General features: G+C 40.8%; 1 protein-coding gene across 3 annotated transcripts in view; it reads left to right on the top strand.

Moving 5' to 3' along the window:
* The window catches only part of cep290 (centrosomal protein 290), a 172,799-nt gene that overhangs the window by 84,503 nt on the left and 61,516 nt on the right, over positions 1-26,780 (top strand). For all 3 annotated transcript variants that reach the window (XM_073058859.1, XM_073058860.1, XM_073058861.1), the window contains exons 28-33: positions 5,159-5,310; positions 7,394-7,505; positions 18,436-18,891; positions 23,633-23,797; positions 24,941-25,048; positions 26,638-26,772. In XM_073058859.1, the coding sequence (XP_072914960.1) occupies positions 5,159-5,310; positions 7,394-7,505; positions 18,436-18,891; positions 23,633-23,797; positions 24,941-25,048; positions 26,638-26,772 (1,128 nt within the window). The remainder of the gene's footprint in view (positions 1-5,158; positions 5,311-7,393; positions 7,506-18,435; positions 18,892-23,632; positions 23,798-24,940; positions 25,049-26,637; positions 26,773-26,780) is intronic.

Raw genomic sequence — 26,780 nt, forward strand, 5'->3', positions numbered from 1 at the left:
AAATTTGAGAGACTGCCTCTTTCCATCCTTTGACACAAAAGACATAACTTTTCTTTGAAGGCATTCAATTTTTCACAAAAGTTGAAAAGTTTTGTGACTCTGGTCATTCATACAAGTGAAAATGTCAGCTAAGTAAGCCAGCATTTGGGCGAATTCCTGTGATTCTATTGCCCCAACCAGATCACATTCACGCTCTTCCAGAAAAACTTTGATTTCTTCCCACAGTTCAAAGAAGTGGGTTAAAGCTTGTCCTCGTGATAACTAACAGACTTCTGTGTGGAAAATCAAAACTGAACGTTCACTTCCCAGATCCTCACAAAATGATTTGAAGATGTAATGGTTCAAAGCACACCCCCTGATCCAGTTGATGATCTTCACACAAATATCAAGGACTTTCTTCAAATTCGGAGGCAATGTTTTTAATGCCAAAGCACGCCGATGAAGAAAACAATGGGTAACTTGCAAGTCTGGAATCTCCTTTTTCATCAATGCAGAAAAGCCAGATTTATTTCCAAGCATTGCTTGTGCCCCATCAATGCACACAGAACCAATGACTTTGATATCTAAATCATGTTTGGCAAAGACATCTTTCACCAGCTGCATGACATCCTTTGCAGTTGTGTTTGTTTTCAGATCTTTACAAAACAGGAAATCTTCCTTCACAGCACCATCATTGACATACCTCACTAATGTGATGAGTTGACTACAACTGGAGACATCAGTTGACTCATCCAACTGAATAGAGATTTTAAGAGGACTAGCTCTGACACCTGAGATGACTTGGTCCAAAATATCTTCACTCAAATCACTGATTTGGTTGTGAATGACATTATTTGATAGGGGCACCTGTTCAATTTTTTTTCTTGCTTCTTTGCCCAGGATAATTGTTGCCATTTCCAGTGCACATGGCTTGATGAGATCTTCTGCAATTCTATGGGGCTTCTTGGATTTGGCCACTTTATATGCCACTTGGTATGAAGCAAGAAGTAGTGGTTTTTCAACAGTAACAAAACCTAATTTTGGAAGAGTTCCTTGTGAATCAAAACGAGCTCTTTTGATTTTCAATGACCCAACATCATGTCCTTCAACATCAGCTCCGCCATGCTTGTTCTTGAAGTGCTCTTGAAGCTTGGATGGCTTCAGATTTGAGTTGGAAAACACAACGCTACAAAGAATGCACTGGGGTTTTTGCAAGCCATCATTTCCTGTTGTACAAGTGAAACCAAAGCACACATAGTCATTCCATTTCCCTCTTTTTGACATGATGAAGGGTTAAGGGTAAAGAGAAAAATATGAGCTAATATGAGAAAAGCTATCTGACTAAGTCAGCGATAACCACTTTACTCAACCAGACACGCCTATAACAAAGTATCGCGAGAAATACGCTTTCGAATATTATATTATGATATTATCTGCGGTTACACCAAGATAAATCGTCAGGTGGAAATGCTACGGGACGCGACGCAACTTATTAGGCTACTCTCTACTGAATTTACACACCTATTTCCGATGATTACCGGAGATATGAACTCCCATCACACGATTCAAAGTCCTCGGTGCTAACCATGATACCTCCTCAACTAACACAATTCAAAGTTATCAACGATTCAAGAAAAAAACTCTTTAAGAGAAAAAAAACCTTTGAAATTCAAAAACTGCTTTAATGCATTGAGACAAATACGAATGAATGACTTCAGCTGCTTTTTATCAAAATGAGGCTTTTTAAAATTTTATAATTGAATAATTTACCTACTGTCCATGGGTTTGGTTTTAACGCGAAGTCATTACTTGATGGTTGATTCAGGATGTATAAAGATTTTGGCATTATGAGATGATTTTTAACTCTGAGATGTAACCTAGCTAACATTGATGAGACTCCTCAACTCTGAGGTCTAACTCCCAGGTAACACTGATGAGACTCCTCAACTGTGAGGTGTAACTTCCCAGGTAACACTGATGAGAATCCTCAATGCTGACTCAGGCAGCGGGAGACTGGAGTGAGTTTACATCTCTCTCGACTCGGGCAGCGGGAGACTGGAGTGTGCTTGGGACAGACGTTACCATCACTTCTCAAGGCACACTGGCAGCTGGCTGAGTGATGACTCATGACTCATCACTCAAGGACACAAGCTACTCTTTGTTGCGCCCCCTGAAATTCCATCTCGCACCCCAGGTTGGGAACCCCTGCTATAGTAGGTCCCACTTGCCCATTCAAGAGAACACAATGGCTCTTATTTGGGTTAAAGGGGAGTTGTCACTTGTGCTCAGGCTGAAGCTTGTAACTCAGCCAGAGTCTAAAATGGCTGCAGCCATGGACTTCACTGTGCTCAGAATGTCTGTCATTGTCCCAACATCACATCAGCAGGTACGATTCAGAAGATGGGTATTAGCTGTAAGATGAGTATTACTGTGGGACATCCTGAGCGTAACAAATACAAGTTGCGCATGATAAGGTATGCCAGAGTCAGCATGGTTTCCTTAAGGGGTTATCTCTTTTGCCAAATTTATTTGAATTCTTTGATTCTTTGTTATTTTCTTTGAGAAAGTAACAGGCAGGATAGTCAGTGGATGTTGTTTACTTGGATTTTCAGAAGTTCTTTGAGGTGCCACACATGAAGCTGCTGCTAAGAAAAGGGACCATTTCTGCTTGGCGGTGTCTAGTTTTCCACAGGAGTCAGGTGTTGAGACCACTTCTTTTTACGTTGTACATTGATTATTTGGATGACAGAATTGTGGCCAAGTTTTCACTTGATATAAAGATAGGTGGAAGGGCAGATTGTGTTGAGGAAGCAGTGTCTAAAGAAAGACTTAAACAGATTGGAGGACTGGGCAAAGAATTGGCATATGGAATATAGTATCATGTACACTTTCCTACACTATATTCCATCTGCCAGTTCTTTGCTTATTCCTCCAGTCAGTGGAAGAAATAAAAGTGCAGACTATTTTCTAAATGGGGAGAAAATTCAGAAGTAAGACATGCAAAGGGACTTGGGAGTCCTTTGTGCAGGATTCCCTAAAGGCCGAGTCGGTGGTAAGGAAGTCGAATGCAATTTTAGCATTAATTTTGAGAGGGCTAGAATATGAAAACAAAGATGTCATTTTGAGGCTTTTTTAAGTAGTGGTCAGACCACACATAGAGTATTGTGAGTAATTTTAGACCATAAGATATAGGAGCAGAATTAGGTTGTTTGGCCTATCAAGTTTGCTTTGCCTTTTCATCATGGCTGATTCAATTTATCTCTCAGCCCCAATCTCCTGTTTTCTCCCCATATTCCTTCATGTCCTGACCAATCAAGAATCTATTAACCTCTGCCTTAAATATAACTAAAGCCTTGGCCTCCAAAGCCACCTGTGGCAAAGAATTCCACAGATTCACCACTCTCTGGCTAAAGAAATTCCTCCTCATCTCCATTCTAAAAGGACAGCCCTCTATTCTGGGGCCATATACTCTGGCCTTAGATTCTCCCACAATTAGGAAACATCGTCACTGTCAAGGCCTTTTACCATTTGATGTGTTTCAATAAGGTCACCCCTCTTCTGAATTCTAGTGAATACAAGCCCAGAGCCATTAAATGCTCTTCATATGACAAGCCTGGAATAATTTTCGTTAACCTCCTTTGAACCCTCTTCAGTTTCAGTACATTCTTTCTAAGATAAGGGGCCCAAAACTGCTCTCTATACTCCCAAATGAGGCCTCAGCAGTGCTTTATAAAGTCTGAAATGTACATCCTTGCTTTTATATTCTGGTCCTCTTGAAATGAATGCTAACATCGCATTTGCCTTCCCCACCACTGACTCAACCTGCAAATTAACCTTTAGGGAATCTTGCACAAAGACTCCCAAGTCCCTTTACACCTCAGTTTTTTTATATTTTCTCTCCATGTTGAAAATAGTCAATCCTTTCATTGCTTTTACCAAAGTGCATAACTATACACTTCACAACTTTTGGGTCCCTTCTCTAAGAAAAGATGTGTTGGCATTGAAGAGGGTTCAGAGGAGGTTCATTAGAATGATTCCAGGAAAGAGAGGGTTAATGTATGCAGAGCGTTTGATGGCTCTGTCTCTTTAGAAGAATGGGGGCATGGATCTCATTGATACCTGTTGTATATTGAAAGGCCTAGATAGAGTGAACATGGAAAGGATGTTTCCTACAGTGGCAGAGTCTAGGACTGGAGGGCAGAACCTCAGAATAGAGGGGTGTCACTTTAGACAGAGCTTTGGAGGAATTTCTTCAGCTACTGTTGATATGAATCTGAAATTCATAGCAACACACACAAAATGCTGAAGGAACTCAGCAGATCAGGCAGCATGTATGGAAATGAATAAACAGTCAGGCCCTTCTTCAGGACTGAAAAGGAAGGGTAAGTACAGAATAAAAAGGTGGGGAAAGGGAAAGAAGACTAAACAGAAGGTAATAGGTGGCAGACGGCTGTGGAAGCCAAGTATATTAGAGTATATGCTAACCTTTCCTTTCATAGAGTGGGGTTAAGTGGAATATGTGATTTATTTATTTAATCTTTCAGTCTGGTTTGTATTATTTTATTGTTTTTGGTAATAGAACATAGAACAGCACCATACAGGCCCTTCGACCCATGATGTTGTGCTGACCTTTTAACCCACTCTAAAATCAATTTAACATTTCCCTCCCATATAACCCTTCATTTATGTGTCTCTATCCTCATTAGACATGTTCTCCAATCCAGACAGCATCTTGGTCAATCTTCTCTGGACCCTCTAAAGCTTCCTCCACCTTCAGAGGACCAGAACTGAATGCACTCCTTCAAGTGTAGTCTAACCAGGTTTTTATAGCATTGCGAGATTGCATCACAGCTTTTGAACTCAATCCTGTGGCTAATGATGGACAACACATCAAAGGCCTCCTTAACCACCTATCAACGTGTTTGGCAATTTTGAGGGAGCTATGGATGTGTACTCCAATATCCCTCTGTTCCCCCACACTGCTAAGGATCCTTCCATTAATCCTATATTCTGCATTTGTTTGAACTTTTGAAGTGTATCACTTAACAGTTTTCCGAATTGAATTCTATCTGCCTCTTCTCACCCAGCTCTACATCCTTTCAATGTCTCGTTGTAACCTACAAAAATATTTTCTTTCAAAATCTAAGCTCTTTTCCACTTTCTGTCTCTCTGTTTCCAGGTGACCAAGATAAACCTGGAGGTTCAGAAAGTTGAGCAGGATCTGCGGGATGAGTTGGCAAGCAGTGTAAGCAAAGCAGTGAGTGACATGGATAGAAGACACATCACAGAGCTGGAGAAAAGTGAATCCGAATTAAAAATTGAAGTGTCCAAGTATGTTAACTGCACAATCATGAACATGTCATTTTGATTCAAGATGTATTTTGGTCATTAACACAAGAGATTCTGCAGATGCTGGAAATCCAGGAAAAACAAAATGCTGGAGTAACTCAGTCTATCAGGCACCATCTATGGAAGGGACCCTTCTTAAGCTCTCGGCCCAAAACATTGAATATTCATTGAATATTTATTCTTCATTGACACTGCCCGACCTGCTGAGTTCCTCCAGCATTTTGTGTGTTGCTCTGTAGTCATTACTATTTTGTTTGTAACTTATTTTGTACCTTTTCTCTCTCATAACAACTGTATAGGCCTTTTAACTCCTCAAAATAGTTCCATAACTCTTAGATCATGGCTGACTTAACACCACATATTCTTCCTTTGGTTTAATGCCTGAACTCTTAATCTCACCATCATGGCCCTTGTAGTTTATTTGTTTACCTGCACTGCAACTTCTCTGCAGCAGCAACATTATTTTCAGTATTAGGGTTTTCTTTTTACTCCTTCAATGTATCTGTGTGTCTGTCCGTGTGATGATAATAAACCCACACCAGTGTGTTTTATTTTTGATGATCTAGTTCCATCCCAAAGTTCTGTTGATAAAGCATGAAAATTTACACCAAGGGGAATGCTCTGCCTAAAAAAGGGTGTTATGCTTGGATTCATCTTGTTTTTTAAGATTACCTTTTTTGTCACATCTACATCAAAACTTGAAGTGAAATGTGTCAAGTTTTGTGTCAAAGTTCGTGATACATTCCACCCATACCCACACTATGCATTAAGCAGAAGGTTCTCAAATAAGTTAAGAATCAACTTGTAAATACTGTGGAAGTGCAGAGTTTCTAGTATGGGCCACAATACGCATAATTTAATGGAATTAGTGTCATTGACAAATGAAACAGCTTAATGATACTTGTTGGGCCTGAGTACAGCAGTTGCACCCTTTTAATATATTATTTACATTTTAACATTATTAACTGCTGCTAGTTTTTAATTCAGGAAAACATTCATGCTGACATAGAGTGAACTTGTAGATAGGGTAACCAAATGTTTGGTCAAAGAGGTGACATGTAAGAAGGTTGCTACTAAAGTTGGGAATAAAAGGGTTAACATATGAGGAGCGATTGATGGTTCTGGGCCTGTACTTGAGTTTAGAAGAATGAGGAGGAATCTCATAGAAACCTATTGAATGTTGGAAGGGCTAGAGTGGACGTGGAGAAGATATTTCCTATAGTGGAGGAGTCTGGGACCAGAGGGCACAACCTCAAAATACAAGGATGACCTTTTAGTACAGAGATGAGGAGGAATTTATTTCGCCAGAGGGTGGTGAATCTGTGAATTCGTTGCCTCAGATGGCTGTGAAAGTCAAGTCATTGGGTATAATTAAAATTGGTTGTTCATTAGTAAGAGCATCAAAGATTACAGGGAAAAGGTAAGAAAATGGGATTGAAGGTGGAGCTAAGTGACAATGTGACAATCAGTGGAGAGAGCCAGGCATAGAAGGTCAGAGTCAGAGGGATAGGATAAAATTTATTGGAGGAGAAACTGATTGAAAGATAAAGGTTTCCCACCAGTTCCTTCTGACATTTTGACATTGTATATGAAGGGCCCAAAGTATTATTGAGGATCCCTAACACCCACCCCACAATCTCTTTGACCCACGACCATTAGGGAGGAGGTACACAAGCATCAGGAATCGGTAACAGTTTCTTCCCTCAGGCTGTGAGGCAAATGAATGCCCTGCCACCACCAAGGTCTCATCACTAGGACAGCAAGCTGTTTTCTGTTGACCTGTGCTATGCGCTACCTGTATTCTTGAATTGTATTTATTAACTTATTTGGGTCATATTTTGTTTATGTGCTATGCATGATATAGTATGTTTTGTGGGTGCATCGTGGTCTGGAAGAACGTTGTTTCGTTTGGTTGTATATATGTGGAGTCAGATGATAGTAAATTTTCTTTAATCTCAGTGTATATTCAGATAACTATTAAACTGAGAGATACAGCTTTTAAATTGCACTAAATATATTTTCTATAATATGTTAATTGCATTAATGAAATTTCCTTCTTCCTCAGGCTCAGAGATGTTTCTGATGTAGCCAAAATGCAGATTGCAGCTTTGGAAGCCCGTCAGCAGTCCAGGGAGAAGGAGGTCGAGGCCCTCAGAATGCAGGTGCTGGATTACCAGGTTTGGACACATTTTGCATTCAACTTTTTTGTTTAAAAAAAACATCTAGTGAATCATTAAGAAAAACACAGTAAAAGACTCTGTCTTCTATTAATATTTCATGTGGTTCCTGCAAATTTTCAGCAACAGAATCAAGTTTATTATCATTGACATATGTTGTGATTTTTTTGTTTTCTGGCAATACATAAAATGTACTATAAATTATAATAAGAAATATACAATCAGTGGCCACTTTATAATGTACACCTCATTAATACAAATATCTAATCAGCCAATCATGTGACAGTAATTCGATGCATAAAAGCATGCAGACATGGTCAAACCTAGCAGAAGCCCCTCCTTTACCCTACCCCAAATTAAGCAGTAGGCTGTAAATTATTTTTAGCTGCTCAGTTAGCAAAGCTTTTCAAAAATATATTACTTGCACAAATTTATCTCAAGTAAAGACTGATCTTAGTTTTGCTTGCAAATACACTCAGTGGCCATTTTATTAGGTACACCCGTGTTAATGCAAATATTTAATCAGTCAACACGAGGAAATCTGCAGATGCTGGAAATTCAAACAACACACACAAAATGCTGGTGGAACACAGCAGGCCAGGCAGCATCTATAGGGAGAAGTACTGTCAACTTTTTGGGCCGAGACCCTTCGTCAGGACTAACTGAAAAGAGAGATACTAAGAGATTTGAAAGTAGTGGGGGGAAGGGGAAATGCGAAATGATAGGAGAAGACCGGAGGAGGTGGGATGAAGCTAAGAGCTGGAAAGGTGATTGGCGAAAGTGATATAGAGCTGGAGAAGGGAAAAGGATCATGGGACAGGAGGCCTCAGGAGAAAGAAAGGGGGAGTGGGGGAGCACCAGAGGGAGATGGAGAACAGGCAGGGTGATGGGCAGAGAGAGAGAAAAAAAAAACAACTAAATATGTTAGGGATGGGGTAAGAAGGGGAGGAGGGGCATTAATGGAAGTTAGAGAAGTCAGAGTTCATGCCATCAGGTTGGAGGCTACCCAGCTGGTATATAAGGTGTTGTTCCTCCAACCTGAGTGTGGATTCATCTTGACAGTAGAGGAGGCCATGGATAGACATATCAGAATGGGAATGGGACGTGGAGGTTCCCACCTGCTTCAAAAGGGTGCCGGTCATACTGGTGCCCAAGAAGAGCAGGTTGAGTTGCCTCAGTGACTATGGGCCAGTTGTACTCATATACGCAATGATGAAGTGCTTTAAGTTGGTTGGTCATGGCTGGAGTCAACTCCTGTCTAAGCAAGGGCCTGAACCCACTGCAATTTGCCTATCACTATAACAGGTCTGCAGCAATGCTATCTCACTGGCTCTCCACTCGGCCTTGAACCACCTGGACAATAGCAATACCTATGTCAGGCTGCTGTTTGTTGATCACTGTTCAACACCATCATACCCTCAGTACTAATCAAAAAGCTCCAAAACCTGGGCCACTATACCTCCATCTGTAACTGGATCCTTGACTTCCTCATTGGGAGACCAGTAAGTGCAGATCAGAAATAACATCTCACTGGCAATCAACACTGGTGCCCCTCTGGGATGCATGCTTAGCCCATTGTTCTACTCTCGACACCAATGACTCTGTGGCTAGGCACAACTCAAACACCATCTATAAATTTGTTGACATAGCTCATGTTGGCAGAATTTCAGATGGTGATGAGGCATACAGGAGTGAGATAGATCAGCTGGTTGATTGATGTCACAACAGTAACCTCACACTCAACGTCGTAAAACCAAGGAACTGATTATGGACTTCAGGAAGGAGAACTCAAGGGAGCAGACACCAGTCCTCATCGAGGGATCAGCAGTGGAAAGGGAGAGCAGTTTCAAGTTCCTGGGTGTCAACATTTCTGAAGATCTATCCTGGACCCAATATATTGATGCAATTACAAAGAATATGTGACAGCAGTTATATTAGGAGTTTGAGGAGATTTGGTATGCCATCAATGACTCGCAGATTTCTACATGTGTGCTGTGGAGAGCATTCTAACTGATTGCATTCACCGTCTGCTATGGAAAAAGCTGCAGAAAGTTGCAAACTCAGACAGCTTCTTCATGGGCAGTAGCCTCACCAGCATCGAGGAAATCTGCAAGACGATGCCTCAGAAAGGCAACATCCATCTTTTAAGAGGCCTCATCACCAAGACGTGCCAACTTCTCCTTACATGGAATTACTGTCTGTTCAGAAATCTGATGTACCTCTTGCTTGATAGTAGTACTCTACCTCAATATTTTTCTCTCTCTTTTTGCACTACTTATTAAATTGAATTATGTAATATATTGAAATATTACATATTATATTGTTGTGACTGTGAGCGAAGTCACCGGAGAGACACTGAAGCTGGTGGATATAGAAGCCTTTATTCAGCCAAACAAACAGGAGTTCTACTGGAGACACTCTTGGAAGAAGAGGCCTCCCTGACTCAATATTACATGATATTTTTATATGCTAAAGATCAAAGGTAACAGTAGGACAATTCCATCGTTACAATGTATCCATAAGAGCATAAGAAATAGTGCAGGAATAGGCCATCTGACCCATCAAGCCTGCTCCGCCATTCAATAAGATCATGGCTGATCTGGCCATGGACTGGTCTCCATCTACCTGCCTTTTCCCCATAACCCTTATTTTCCCCTACTATGCAAAATCTATCCAACCTTGTGTGGTGAACTAGATATACCTGTCTGACTGCTCCTGTGGCTCCTCCCAAGACCCTGCTGACTACCCCTGTGGCTCCTCCCACAGACCCCTGTATAAAGGCGACTGTGGCCTGCTGCTCTCCCTCATTTTCCCCAGGATGTAGTGTTGTTCTTCAGTCAATAAAAGCCGATATCTCACTTCCTAAGTCTCGGCGTGAGTTATTGATGGTGCATCACCTTGTCTTAAGTATATTTACTGAAGTAGCCTCTACTGCTTCATTGGGCAGAGGATTCCACAGATTCATCACTCTCTGGGAAAAGTAGTTCCTCATCTCCGTTCTAAATTTACTCCCCTGAATCTTGAAGCTATGTCCCTAGTTCTAGTCTCACCTACCAGTGGAAAAGACTTTCCTGCCTTATCTATCTTATCTATCCCTTTCATAATTTTGTATGTTTCTATAAGATCTCCTCTCATCTTCTGAATTCCAGCTAGTACAGTCCCAGGAGACTCAATCTCTCCTCATAGATTAACCCCTTCATCTCTGTAATCAACCTGGTGAACCTCCTCTGCGCCGCCTCCAAAGCCAGCATATCCTTCCTTAAGTAAGGAGACCAGAACTGCACGAGTATTCCAGATGCCGCCTCACCAGTACCCTATACAGCTGCAACATAACCTCCCTGCTCTTGAATTAAATCCCTCTAGCAATGAAGGCCAACATTCCATTTGCCTTCTTGATAGCCTGCTGCACCTGCAAACCAACCTTTTGCGATTCATGCACAAGCACCCCCAAGTCCTTTCGCACAGCATCACACTGCAAGTTTTTTACCATTTAAATAATAAACTGCTCTTCCACTTTGCCTTCCAAAGTGGATGACCTCGCATTTACCAAGATTGTACTCCATCTGCCAGACCCTTACCCATTCACTTAACCTATCTATGTCTCTCTGCAATATCTGCAATGCTTCCTTTGAATTGCATGTAATTTTCAAGTGCCCCCATCTTCACACTGACCCTCCAGACACCCAAAAATGAATGTTATCCCCACTGACTCTGGACTGCATTCATGCATCTCAGATCAGTGGGCTGTTTCTTTGTTTGTAATTGACTCCAGACTGCAGCTCCAAGAACACCATTGTTCTGGCATTTTGAACTCTTACTTACACGTTCCACGTTCAGGTCTGAAGACTGGTTGCTGTTGAAATTAATATTTTCTAAATACCATAACTCCAGAATATACCTTAATAATATATTAAATAAATATTTTTATTGTAATTGAGTGTTTTATTATGTATTACACTGTACTGCTGCTGCAAAGCAACATATTTCATGACATAAACCAGCGATATTAAACCTGATTCGGATTGTGTTAATAAGAAAAAATATTTTCTTTTGCTTAACTTGCTTTTTAGTGAACATAAACTTTGACTCAGTCCCAGAATTGGCATTTTTAGAATGATTTCTTTTAAAAGATTACAATCTGAAATTATATTTCTGAAACCCTGCTGGTTTCCTTGGCTGCCCAAGTCTAGGGAATACACACTCCGGTCCCGCTAATCCCATGAGGTTGAATCGGCTCAGCTACCCCAACCCTGGGTTGTGTGGATGCTGTGTAATTTGCTACCCTGTTACAACTCTGCTTACAAAGAATTTTGCTTCTCGGTTATCTTTTTAAACATTTCATCCAGGCGAAGTTGTTTCATGTGCTTTTCCTGTGTAATTTTTCTTGCATCAAATAAAAATTCATTTGCTTTTGTTCCATCATGAAGGTATGTTTCTCTAACCCTTTGATTAAATCACCAACAACTCAATTAAATTGTCAATAATAAATCTTTCAGTTTCATTTATTTCATTGTCATCACTGCCATCTTCATCAGTTGCAGTGTTTTTATCAGCTTTCAGAACACAGTCTGTAAGATGATACACAATAGGTTTTTCGTCGTTGGCAATCATCCACTCACATAGATTTTCTTCATTAAGAATACTTACTATAGCTTTGAAAGCAGGTCCTGGAGCACTTTTGTGTGTGTGAGCAAATCATGAAAAAATACTTTCTCCTTTGGTACACAAAATCCTGTAAAATTGTCATCAAGCTTTTCAGGCACATTATCAAACATCAAGGCAAGCCACAACTTTTGCCAGTCATTCTTTAATGTTGAAGGTTCTACCTTCACCCACCCTCGAACAATGAACCAGGGAACGTCCTTCTTGTTAAATTCTTTAATAAATGTCTGTACAGAATTGCCAGCATTCACGTCTTCTAACAGACGTTTCATGAAAAGTGAGCGATACTTGGCCTTTGGAGAGTGCAGTATTCCTTGGTCTTGGGGTCAGATAAGCAATGAACACTTTGGTGGTAAATAGACTGTAAAAACATTATTCTTACACAGGAGTTCAGCTCTGTGGTGAGCTGAACAGTTATCCAAAAGAAGAAGAATTTTGCAATTTTCGTGTAGCCCTACAGATGTGCAATGTGCTCTGGCTTCTAGTACAAAATATTTTTCAAACCACTCTAACATAATATTGGTGGTAATACAGCCGTTTTTATTTGCACAATTTGTTACTGGGTAAATTTTAACACCTTTCAACGCCCTAGGACATTTACTACTTCCAGTCACCAGGTGATTTATATCTGTGAGTACCTGCTACATTATAACACCTTAAAATGGCAACTGTCCTTGGATAGTTTGAATCCTGTGGGATCTTCATCTTCTATTGCTAATATTTTCCTAGGTGTGCATCGCCAGTATAATTCAATTTAATGCCAGTATAAGGCATGGAAATTCCATGGCACTTCTTAAACCTTTTGAAGCCATCCTTCACTAGAGTTGCAGGCATGATCTGATTTCAAACACAAAGTACACTGTAGATGCTGTGGCCAAAGCAACACGTACAAACACGCTGGAGGAACTCAGCAGGTCGGGCAGCATCCATGGAAACGAGCAGTCAACGTTTCGGGCCGAGACCCTTCGTCAGGACTGAAGAGGGAGGGGGCAGGGGCCCTATAAAGAAGGTGGGTGGAGGGTGGGAAGAAGGCTGTTAGGTGCAGGTGAAAAGCTAATCAGAGGAAAGATCAAGGGGTGGGGGAGGGGAAGCAGGGAGGGATAGGCAGGAAAGGTGAAGAAGGAATGTAAGGGGAAAGCACTATGGGTAGTAGAAGAAGACAGAATCATGAGAGAGGTGATAGGCAGCTGGAGGAGGAGGCAGAGTGAAACTAGGTTGGGGAAAGAGAGAGGGAGGGAATTACCGAAAGTTGGAGAATTCAATGTTCATGCAATGGGCTGGAGACTACCCAGATGGTATATGAGGTGTTGCTCCTCCAACCTGAGTTTGGCCTCATCATGAAAGTAATCTGATTTCAGTTCTTTATGAAACAACTTAGCTTGGTTCATTATCATATTGCACAACAAGTCGACTCCATCACTCCGCTGGTGAAACCATTCAATCATCATCAATCATGCTCAGTGTTCAGTTTTTCTAATGCTCATTTGCTTTAGAGAATCACTGTTTGCATAGAATTGCAAATTAATTTCACCTTGGTGCTTTATATCATACACAGTTGACGATCCAATGCCATATAAGTCACACAGCTTACGTACAGAAACACCTTTTTCTGTTTTTTCCAGTTTTTTCAATATTTCAACCTTCTCTTTGCAGCGATATAGACTGGTGTTTACGTTTGACACCACCACTGGTACTTGCACTTAGCTAGGGTTAAATTTAAGTAAAATAAACAAAAATAAGCACAAGATATTGGGACTGTTATCAACAAGTGCAATATAGATAATAAAAATAAAGTGCCTTTGTCAAAATGAGTCTCGGCATAGATGGCGCTGCGTACATTACGCACACTGTCATCTGGTGGCCGCCCAGTAAACTACATCTCGTAATTTCGACTGAATTGAAAGAGGTGCTGAACCATCAGTTTCCGGAAAGTCGGTGGTCAACTTATACCTCAAAAAAAATTTACAAGTTATTTTAGAAAAGATCCAGATACAAAATGTGGAGTTTTTTTAAAAAAAAAGGAAACGGGGTTTTAAACTCCCTTATACCGACTGTCTTGCTGGCGAACGTGCAGTCTCTGGTGAATAAAATCGATGATTTTATCGATGATCGATGATCCAAAGTGCTGGATCAGACCGCATATGTCCTTTGTTTCACGGAATCCTGGTTAACCCCTTCTGTACCGGATGCAGCGATTCCGATCAATGGGTTTACTATACACCGTCGGGTAGATCTATAGAGTCAAAAGCAGAGGTGGAGGAGTATGCCTCATGATCAACTCTTCTTGGTGCACATATCTAGCAGTAAAGTGTTGCCCATTTTACCTACCACGTTCTCTGGGGTCATTGTAGCAGTTTACATTCCACCTCAGGCCAATGTCAAGCAGGCTTTAGATGATATGAGCAATGGGATCAACATGCACGAAACAGCACACCCTAACGCTTTCACTATCATTTTGGAAGATTTTAACAAGGCCAGTCTGAAAAAGTCACTAAGCAATTACCATCAACAGATCATTTGCAATACCAGAGAAAACAACACACTGGACCATTGCTACACCACCATCAAGTATGCCTATCATGCTACTGTATTCCATACCCTCATTTTGGGAAGACTGATCACCTAGCTGTACTTCTACTCCCTGAGTATAGGCAGAGACTGAAGACAGCAGCACCAGCAGTGAGGACCAAGAAGGTCTGGACAAGGGAAACACAGGAGCACCTACAGGACTGCTTTGAATCAGTGGACTGGACTGTATTCAAGGATTCATCTTTGGATCTAGATGAGTGTGCTACAGTTGTTACCGACTTAATGTGCTTACTGTACCTTCCCAAAAGCCGTGGATGAACCAGGAGGTACGCCGTCTGCTGAAGGCTAGATCAGTGGCATTCATGTCTGGCAACCCAGGCCTGTACCAGAAAACCAGGTATAATTTGCGGAGCGCTATTTCAAGGGCAAAGAGACAATTTCGAACGAGGTTGAGGCGAAATCAGATGCACATAAACCCTGGCAGGGTCTGCAAGACATTACTTCCTACAAAGCAAAAACCAGTAGTATGAATGGCAGTGATACTTCACTACCAGATGAACTCAACGCCTTATATGCATGCTTTGAAAGGGAGAACACAACTACGGCTGTGAAGATCCCTGCTGCACCTGATGACCTGTGATCTCTCTCTGTCAGAGGCTGATTTTAGACTGTCTTTAAAGAGAGTGAACCCTCGCAAGACAGAAGGTCCTGATGGTGTACCTGGTAAGGCTCTGAAAACCCGTGCCAGCCAACTAGCGGGAGTATTCAAGGACATTTTCAATCTCTCACTGTTACGGGCAGAAGTTACCACTTGCTTCAAAAAGGCAACAATTATACCAGTGCCTATGAAGAATAATGTAGGCTGCCGTATTAACTATTGCCTGGTAGCACTCACATCGACAGTGATGTAATGCTTTGAGAGGTTGGTATGACTAGACTGAACTCCTGCCTCAGCAAGGACCTAGACCCATTGCAATTTGCCTATTGCCACAATAGGTCAACAGCAGATGCAATCTCAATGGCTCTCCATGTGGCTTTAGACCACCTAGACAACACAAACACCTACGTCAGGATGCTGTTCATCGAATATAGTTCAGCAATTAAACCATCATTCCCACAATCCTGATTGAGAAGTTGCAGAACCTGGGCCTCTGTACCTCCCTCTGTAATTGGATCCTCAACTTCCTATTCAGAAGACCACAGTTTGTGTAGATTGGTGATAACATATCCTCCTTGCTGATGATCAACACTGGTGCACCTCAGGGGTGTGTGCTTAGCCCACTGCTCTACTCTCTGTATACACGTGTCTGTGTGGCTAGGGATAGCTCAAATACCATCTACAAATTTGCTGACAATACAACCATTGTTGGGAGAATCTCAGGTGGTGACGAGAGGGCATACAGGAGTGAGATGTGCCAACTAGTGGAATGGTGCCGCAGCAACAACCTGGCACTCAACGTCAGTAAGACAAAAGAGCTGATTGTGGACTTCAGGAAGGGTAAGACGAAGGAGCACATACCAATCCTCTTAGAGGGATCAGAAGTGGAGAGAGTGAGCAGCTTCAAGTTCCTCAGTGTCAAGATCTCTGAGGATTTAACCTGATCCCAACATATTGATGTAGTCATAAAGAAGGCATGACAGTGACTATTCTTTAATAGGAGTTTGAAGATATTCGGCATGTCAACAAATACACTCAGAAACTTCTATAGTTGTACCGTGGAGAGCATTCTGACAGGCTGCATCAGTCTGGTATGGAGGGGCTATTGCACAGGACTGAAAGAAGCTGCAGAGCATTATCAATCTAGTCAGCTCCATCTTGGATACTAGCCTACAAAGTACTCAGGACATCTTTAGGGAGCGGTGTCTCAGAAAGGAAATGTCCATTACTAAGGATCTCTAGCACCCAGGACATATCCTTTTCTCACTGATACCATCAGGTAGGAGATACAGAAGCCTGAAGGCACACACTCAGCGATTCAGGAACAGGTTCTTCCCCTCTGCCATCCGATTTCCTAAATGGACATTGAAGCTTTGGACACTACCTCACTTTTTTAAATATACAGTATTTCTGTCTTTGATCTATTCAATATACATAATTGATTTATGTATATACTTGTTTATTATTATGTTTTATAACCATATTATTTTATTTATTATTTTTTCTTCTGCCTCTGCTAGATTATGTATTGCATTGAACTGCTGATGCTAGGTTAACAAATTTCACGTCACATGCCGGTGATAATAAACCTGATCCTGATTCTGATGTTGTTGCAATCTAGAAATGGTGCTGCTCACAGATTCAGTGTGAATTTTAATGAAAAAAACAGGAAATTGCCAGCATAACTAGTAGAATAACCACCATAAAGGGCCAAATGGCCACCTGCTTAGGGTTAGAATTCTCAATTGACTTAATCATCAAATTGACAATTTCTGCATATCTTCATAAAGCTTTATTTACTTCAACATTTTCCCCCTGTATTTTTGATATTGGCCACTTCCATTAAAGTCTTCATGTAAATTATAAACCAGAATACAGTTTTAAAATGTATCTAAGTTAATGAAACTAGACAAAGATTAAGACAAAGTGTATGTGCTTCAAAGTTCAATTGCTTATATTATTTTTCCACAGTTACACCTTAGAAATTCGCATTCCTTTTTCTGGAGTGAAACATGACTCGCTGTTTTGGGTCTTTTCATTTAACTTTTGAAATTTGTAAAAGGTATCTGCATTCTCAATGCGATCGATTTTATATTTTAGGACATTTAGTACATGAGTTTGGAAGTTATATTGAATCTATTAAAAAAAATTACGAGGATTTTGCTGGGACTTGAGGACCTGAGTTGTAGGGAAAGATTGAAAAGGTTATGAATTCATTCCCTGGAGTGCAGGAAAATGGCAGTTAATCTTAGAGAGGTATGCAAAATTATGAGGGGTGTAGATTGGATGAATGCAAGCAGACTAGAGCTATGAGTTCAGCATAACAGGTGAAATATTTAAGAGGAATCTGAAGGGAAACATCTTCAATCAGAGAATGATGCGAGCGTGGAACAAGCTGACAGCAGAAGTGGTGGACGCTGGTTTAATTGGAACATTTAAGAGAAATTTGGATAGATACATAGAAAGGAGGGATTGGAGTGATATGGACTGGGAGCAGATAGATGGAACTAGGCAGAAGATGAGGTTGGCATGGAGGCCTGTTTCTATGCTGTAGTGCTCTCTGACTCTAAAAGAATAAGCAATAGCACTGGAAAGTAGCACTGAGGGAAGATCAGCCATGATTTAATTGAGCAATAGAGCAGGTATGAAGGGCTGAATGGCCGTCTCCTACCTCTTATTTTGTTTGTTGAAGTTAACTGTCTCTCTCCACTGCTAACCAATTCTAACATTAATTAACATGTTCACTTTAAAGAGCTCTACAGCTCATGTTCTTGGTATTATTTATTTACTATTAATTTATTATTATTATTTGTTTTATATTTGCAGTTTGTTGTCTTCTGCATATTAGTTATTCGTCAGTGTTTGTGTAGTTTTCATTGATTCTATTGCACTTCTTTGTTCTACTGTAAAAGCCTGCAAGAAATAAATCAGAGAGTAGTTTATGGTGACAAGTACGTACTCTGGTAACAAATTTACTTTGAACTTTGAACATCATTAGCCAGCTGGGCATCAAATAAAAATGTCAGGACCACCATGACCACTTATTGAAACACTTGCTGTATCTATCTTCTTTATTTTCAGGCACAGTCTGATGAGAAAGCTCTCATTGCGACACTGCACCAACACGTTGTTGCGCTGCAGGTGAGTGAGGCTGCTGCCGTCAGCAAGCTGGCGGCCTTTGCGAGCAAGCTGCAGAAGATGGAAGCCTGTAACCTGCGGCTGATGCAGAAAGTGGACGAGCGGGAGCAGGCCCTCTACTATGCACGGATGGAAGGCAGAAACAAGGCCAAGCATCTGCGACAGACCATCCAGTCCTTACGCAGGCAGTTCAGTGGAGCCTTGCCTCTTGCACAGCAGGAGAAGTTCTCAAGGACCATGTTACAGTTGCAGAGTGATAAACTAAAGATCATGCAGGATGTTAAACTAGCCCAGGAGGAAAGGGCAACAGCGGAGGACAAGGCACTGGAATTGGAACTGAAGTTGAAGGGACTGGAGGAATTGATTGGAACACTAAAAGATGCAAAGGGAGCACAAAAGGTTAGAAGGTTTTAATGTGTGAATAACCTGGTTAACAAAGTGATGATTTTGGTTTCTTAGTCATAGAGTACTACTGGTCAGAAACTGGCCCTTTGGCTCATTTCGTCCTTGCCAAACAATTATTCTGCTTAGTCCCACCAACCTACACCTATTCCACAGTCTTGCATACCCTCCCATACTTATCCAAACTTCACTTAACCATTGAAATCCAATCTGCATCTACCATTTCTGCTGGTACCCTGTTCCATGCTCTCACCACCAGGTGAAGAAAATCACTCTCCTGTTCCCTTAAAGATTTCACCTTTCACCCTAAACCCGTGATCTCTAGTTCTCATCTCACCCAACCTTAGTGGAAAAAGCCTGCTTCCATTTACCCTATCTATAACCCCCATAGTTTTGTATATAATCATATAACAATTACAGCACGGAAACAGGCCATCTCGGCCCTCCTAGTCTTAATCTCACCTAGTCCCACCTACCCGTACTCAGCCCATAACCCTCCACTCCTTTCCTGTCCATATACCTATCCAATTTTACCTTAAATGACACAACTGAACTGGCCTCTACTACTTCTACAGGAAGCTCATTCCACACAGCTATCACACTCTGAGTAAAGAAATACCCCCTCGTGTTTCCCTTAAACTTTTGCCCCCTAACTCTCAAATCATGTCCTCTCGTTTGAATCTCCCCTACTCTCAATGGAAACAGCCTATTCACGTCAACTCTATCTATCCCTCTCAAAATTTTAAATACCTCGATCAAATCCCCCCTCAACCTTCTATGCTCCAATGAATAGAGACCTAACTTGTTCAACCTTTCTCTGTAACTTAAGTGCTGAAACCCAGGTAACATCCTAGTAAATCATCTCTGCACTCTCTCTAATTTATTGATATCTTTCCTATAATTCGGTGACCAGAACTATACACAATATTCCAAATTTGGCCTTACCAATGCCTTGTACAATTTTAACATTACATCCCAACTTCTGTACTCAATGCTCTGATTTATAAAGGCCAGCGTTCCAAAAGCCTTCTTCACCACCCTATCTACATGAGACCCCACCTTCAGGGAACTATGCACTTTTTTTTCCTAGATCTCTCTGTTCCACTGCATTCCTCAATGCCCTACCATTTACCCTGTATGTGCTATTTGGATTATTCCTGCCAAAATGTAGAACCTCACACTTCTCAGCATTAAACTCCATCTGCCAACGTTCAGCCCATTCTTCTAACCGGCATAAATCTCCCTGCAAGCTTTGAAAACCCACCTCATTATCCACAACACCTCCTACCTTAGTATCTTCGGCATACTTACTAATCCAATTTACCACCCCATCATCCAGATCATTTATGTATATTACAAACAACATTGGGCCCAAAACAGATCCCTGAGGCACCCCGCTAGTCACCGGCCTCCATCCCGATAAACAATTATCCACCACTACTCTCTGGCATCTCCCATCTAGCCACTGTTGAATCCATTTTATTACTCCAGCATTAATACCTAACGACTGAACCTTCTTAACTAACCTTCCATGTGGAACTTTGTCAAAGGCTTTGCTGTCAAAATCTTCCCTCAATCTTCTGGGTTCTAGGGAATCAAATCATAACCTATTCAATCTTTTCCATTAACTCAGGTCCTCAAGTCATGGCAACATCCGTGTCAATTTTCTCTGCAGTCTTTCAATCTTATTGATATCTATGCTATATATATATATATATATATATATATATATATATATATGACCAGAACTGCACACAATACTCCAAATATTCCTCACTAAAGTCTTATAAAACTTGAACATAACATCTCAATTCCTGTACTCAGTACTTTGATTCATGAAGGGCAGTGCTCCAAAAGCTCTCTCTAGTCCTGCGATGTCACTTCCAAGGAATTATGAATCCGTATTCCCAGATCCTTCTGTTCTACACACTTTTCAGTGCCCGACCGTTCACAGTGTATGTCCTACCCTAATTTGCTCACCCAAGGTGCAAAACCTCCTACCTGTATTAAATTCCATCTACCACTTTAGTATTTAAAATGAACAACTGACCTCTTATTTCATTGCTGTTAGCAGCACAGTTTATGTTGAAATCTGATCAGAAATAATCCCAGCATTAATAGGAAAATGCTAGTTTAAAAAAATTGAACATAGAAAGTGATGTCTGCATTGTAACAGCTTGTGATTTGGAGACAATACATCTAATTGGCATGGTTTACCATTGTTCTGTATCAAACACTTTTCAAGTTGATCCAGTGGATTGTGGCCATTGAAATGCAGACCCATAACTACAACTTTTATTTAGTTTCTCTAAATAAAAGAGTGATTTATTTTACCTCTGGGAAATGGAGGATGATTCATAATAAGCATCTAATAATAACTCAAGTTACTAACAGCAGTCTAATATTAAGATACTGTACAGAGAAGGGAATTACCAATCACTACTAAAATGAGATATCACTCATGCAGCCTTCATTATATTATTTATTTTTACTTTTTTTATTTAGAGATATAGTACAATAACACGCCTTCTAGCTCAACAAGCTCAAGCCCCCCCAGTTACTCCCATGTGACCAATTAACCTACTAACCCTTGTATCTTTGGAATGTCGAAGGAAACTAGAGCACCCGGAGGAAAGCCGCAGGGTCATGGGGAGAACATACAAACTCACAGACAGCAGCAGGAATTGGTGCTGGGTCGCTGGCACTTTAGTAGCTTATGCTAATTTTTTCTTCCATAATAATGCATTTCTGTCAGACAAAGTGTAGATTTGAATGAAGCAAAGTTTGCAGTACAAGGAATAATTTTAACACCATACATGCTATATTTTTGTTCTGCATCCTATAACTTTGTAGATTTACACATAGATGGAATAGTTGCAGCAACTTGGATAGCAATGACATTGCTTCTCTACATAATGGTGATGGGAGGTGTTGAACAAAGACACCATGGTAGGTGGGTAACAATGTGGACAAAAGCATCATATCTGAAGGATGAACTTTACCTCTGAAAAAGGCAATTAAAATCCTGTTGAATAACAGTTATATAGATGGCAGGTAACAGTGTAAGCTTATTTGTGATTGTTAGTATACTCAATATTCTAAAGCTCGATTTAAAAATTGGTCCCCATCGAGAAGGTCCCTATACACTCCTATCCCTCATCAAAAAGCCCTCTATATGCTTCTATTCCCTATCAAGAAGGATTAAAACTCTCCGACAAAAGACTCAACCACTACATTCCTCCGTCTGGCAGAACTGGTCCTGACCTTCAACAATTTCCCTTTGATTCCTCCCACTTTCTCCAAACACCAGGGGTAGCCATAGACACCTACATGGTCCCAAGCCATGTCTGCCTTTTTGAATGCATTCTAACTCTTCCTACATTGACAACTGCATTGGTGCTGCTTCATGCATTCATGCAGAGCTTTGTTAGTTTCATCAACTTTGCCTTCAACTTCCACCCTGCCTTTAAATTCACTTAGTCTATTTCTGACACCTCTCTTTCCTTTCTCAATCTCTCTATCTCCATCTCCGGAGATAAACTCTCTACTGACATATTTTATAAACCTACCTATTCCCATGACTATCTTAATTATCCTTCTTCCCATCCTGTCTACTGTAACCTTTCTCCACTATTGATACTGCCCTCAGACGCATCTCCTGGATATCCGTGCTCACCTCATCTTCCTGCTGCCTTAACAGTGATAGAGTTCTCTTGTCCTCAGCTACCACACCATGAGCCTCTGCATCTAACGCATCATTCTCCGCAACCTCTGCCATCTTCAACAGGAACTTCAGCTCCCTCCCCACTCTCCGCTTTCCACAGGGATCGCTCCCTCCCTGATTCCCTAATCCATTTGTCGTTCCCCACTAATGTCCCACCTGGCAAACAAGCAAACTGTGTCACAGCAAGCAAGGGAAATGCTCTACTTGCCCATTCACCTCCTCCCTTACCTCCATTCAGTGCCCCAAACAGTCCTTCCAGGTAAGGCAACACCTTAGTTGGGACCTGTAACCAGACCTGGTCTCACCTTACCTGAAACTAGACCTATGAATCTGTTAGGATTGTCTGTGGTATCTGGTGCTCCCAATGCGGCTGTCTCTACATTGGTGAAACCCGATGTAGATCGGGGGTGGCTTTGTCAAGCACTTCCAATCCATCCGCCAAAAGTGAAATTTCCTGGTGGCCCCATTCCCATTCCGGCATGTCAGTCCATGACCCCCTCTTTTGCCACAATGAGGCCACTCTCTGGGTGGAGGAGCAACATTTCATGTTCCGTCTGGGTAGACTCCAACCTGATGACGTGAACACTGATTTCTCCTTCTGGTAGATTTTCCCCTCCCAGTTCTGTGTCCTTCTATTCCCCACTCTAATCTCTTAACTCTCTCTTCACCTTCGGGTCACCTCCCTGTGGTGCCCCTCATTCTTCCCTTTCTCCCATGGTCCACTCCCTTCTATCAGGTTTCTTCTTGTCCTCCTTGCCCTCCCCCTGTCTTTTTATCGTGGCATCTTCTCCTTTACTTACCAGTCCCAATGAAGGGTCTCTGCCCAAAACATCGACTGTTAATTCATTTCCATAGATGCTGCCTGACCTTCTGAGTTCCTCCAGCATTTTGTATGTGTCACTCTTAAAAACTGGCTATTTATAGGCATGTCATTTCTGGTGATATTTTCTAGTTATTGGCTTTGTATTTAATTTTAATCTTGGAATTCATTCCTCTTTTTTTCTTTTTTTTTAGGTAACGGAATGGCACAGTAAGATTGAAGAACTCCGTCTCCAAGACCTTAGAATGAATAGGTGTCTAAATAAGCAAAAGGAAGAAATAAAATATTTAACTAATATAATATCTGAGCAGGAGCACACCATCAATGATTTGGAGGAAGAGACAGTTCAGCAAAACAAGGTGAGTAGATCAGTCTTTGACAAACGTGGGAATTCAGAGATGGAAGAAAGAGCAAGCTCCATCCTAATAGTTGTATGATATAAAGATAATTGTGTTGTTGATGAATCATTAAAATAAACCTAGTTAAGTTATTCTACAGCAAACTGATACATTATGCAAGTATATCAAGTGATGGAGAGTTTTTAGGACTCTGGTTCAAAGTCAATTTGAGATTGACTTTGAGTTATAATTACTGATAGAACATAGAGCATTACAGCATTGTACAAGCCCATCAGCCCACAATGTTGTGCTGACCTTATAACTAACTTCAATATCAATCTAACCCTTCCCTTCCACATAGCCCTCCATTTTTTTCTATCATCCATGTGCCCATTTAAGAGTTTCTTAAATTCTCCTAATGTATCTGCCTGTACCGCAACCCCTGGCAGTGCGTTCTGCACACCCAGCACTCTGTGTAAAGAAGTTACCTCTGACATCTCCCCTATACTTTCCTCCAATCATCTTTAAAATTATATCCCCTTGTATTAGCCATTTCTATCCCCTTATCATCTTGTAGACCTCTATCAAATCACCTCTCATCCTCCTTCGTTCCAAAGAGAAAAGCCCTAGCTCGCTCAACCTATCTTCATAAGACATGCCCTCCAGTCCAGGGAGCATCCTAGTAAATCTCCTCTGCATCTTCTCTAAAGCTTTCACATTCTTCCTAAAAAGAGGCAATCAGAACTAAACACAATGTTCTAAGTGTGGTGTTACCACATTTTATAGAGCTCCATATTACCCCTCAGCTCTGAAACTCAATCCCCTGACTAATGATACCATACACCTTATAAACAACCCTATCAACTTGCATGGCAGCTTTAAGGAATTTATGGACGTGGACCCCAAGACCCTCTGTTCCTCCACATTGCCAAGAATCCTGCCATGAACCCTGTATTCTGCCTTCAAATTCGTCCTTCCAAAATGAATCATTTCACACTTTTCGGGGCTGAACTCCATCTGCCATTTCTCATATAATAATTTATTCAAAAAACTTCTGTCTAATTTCATTTGACTGATTCAATATTTTCACCTTCATCATCTCCCTTGGAAGCTTGTTCCGTAAGTTGATAGCTCAGTTTATATAACTCTCTATTCTTCCTACAGTTCCATGAAGAGCGCTTGCTGGCATGGGATCACAGAGAGTTAGAATTACAGCGTCAGCTGGATATGTATGAGCATCAAAGTAATGAAGTATTGAAAGCAGCTCTGAAGGTGAATCTTAGTTTTATGAACAATGTATGCAACTCTTATGATAAGTAAAAAATCATAATGATGCTTTCAAATAATCCTGTCAGCTTAAATGAGGGGATTCAACTTTTTAAAGTACCTTGTACTTATGTTAGGCAGGATGAATCAAAAATTCTTACAGACGTTATTCCTGGCTTCTGAACCTTTTGAAAGAATTCAAGATTCACAATTGTTTAATGTCATTTCCAGTACACAAATGTAAAGGAGAACAAAATAATTGTTACTCCTGATCTGATGCAGCACACAAAAATACAATAAAATAAAGAACATAATAATAAAAAATAACACAATAAATATAACTATATAAGATGGCTTGTATATGTAGATTCATTGAAAGAGTTATCAGCTTGTAACATTCATTTTTTTCCTTCAGCCCTGCAAGTATTTTGTTTTACGTCTGAATCCCTTTAGAAAATTAAAGCTGAAAGTATTTGCACCTTTGTTTCAGGTAGTTCTTTATAGGTCACAGGTAAAGAAATTCTCCACATTCCTTAATGCTATAACATCTCCACATGTTGAACTTGATAAGTAACAATTGCTCCACAAGTATGTTAGTGTCTACCTCCAGTAAGAGAAGGTCTGTGGGTCTGTCCTTCCTTCAGCATAATTACCATTCGTTTGTTCCCATACCATCAATATTTTAGGTGGAAAGATGGGAGGCTAAATGAGCAGGTCAAAAACCTAGTATCCCATGGCAATTGATTTTCCAGAATTTTTGAGTTCCTTACCAAATGGCATATTCGCCACAGGGACAGGAGCAGTTCAAAGATATTGCTCCCTACCATCTTTTCAAGAGAAATTAGGACTAAACAATAAAAGCTGCCATGTTAGAACATAAAACATAGATTATTACAGCACAGGAACAGACCCTTTGACCTACAGTGTTGTGCCAAACTAATTAAAATGATAATCAAATGCCCAACTAAACTAATCGCTTCTGCCTGCACAAAGTCAATGTCCCTCCATTTCGTGCACATTCATGTGCCAGTTTAATAGACTCTTTAATGTCCTTATCATATTTGCCTCCATCACCATCCCAAGCATCCGCTACTCAAGAGGGGAAAAAAAACAAGTTTGCCCAACCTCTCCTTGTAGCTCATACCTCTAATCTAGGCAGCATCATAACAAACCAGTTCTGCACCCTCTCCAAAGCCTCAACATCCTTCCCATAATGGGGCAACCAGAACTGCTAACCACATTCCATGTATTGTTTTTAAGTTTATTTTGCTAATTTTCATAAACCTGTGATCACCAGTAACCAACACTGCTGTAAATGTTACTAAAATCTCCTATTTCTTCGAAATCCTTCAAAATTTATAATGCAGGTAGTATTGGCCAATCTCTGCTCAGCTCCAAGAGAGCTAGCATTGTCTTTTTTTTTAAAAATGTTCGAGAGATTGAACTGAACAAGAACTCTGCTGCATTGTGTGTTACTGGAAAAACATTTTCTGATGATGATTATTCTTTAGTAGATACTAAAGTGGTAAAATGTGACTGTAATATTTAACAGTTTTAAGGTTTTACTCTAATGATATATGCTTCATTTCCTGCAGTTTGAGGAAGTTACTGGTTCCATCCCAGATCCCAACAAGCCACTGCCAGAGCAGCTAAATGTGGCTTTACAAAAAATCAGGGAGCATGTACACACGATTCTAGAAACCCAAGCAACTTGCAGGACTCTAGAAGAGGTAAAGGA

The sequence above is a fragment of the Hemitrygon akajei genome, chromosome 10, assembly GCF_048418815.1.
Source record: "Hemitrygon akajei chromosome 10, sHemAka1.3, whole genome shotgun sequence".
In the NCBI taxonomy this organism is placed as follows: Eukaryota; Metazoa; Chordata; class Chondrichthyes; order Myliobatiformes; family Dasyatidae; genus Hemitrygon; species Hemitrygon akajei.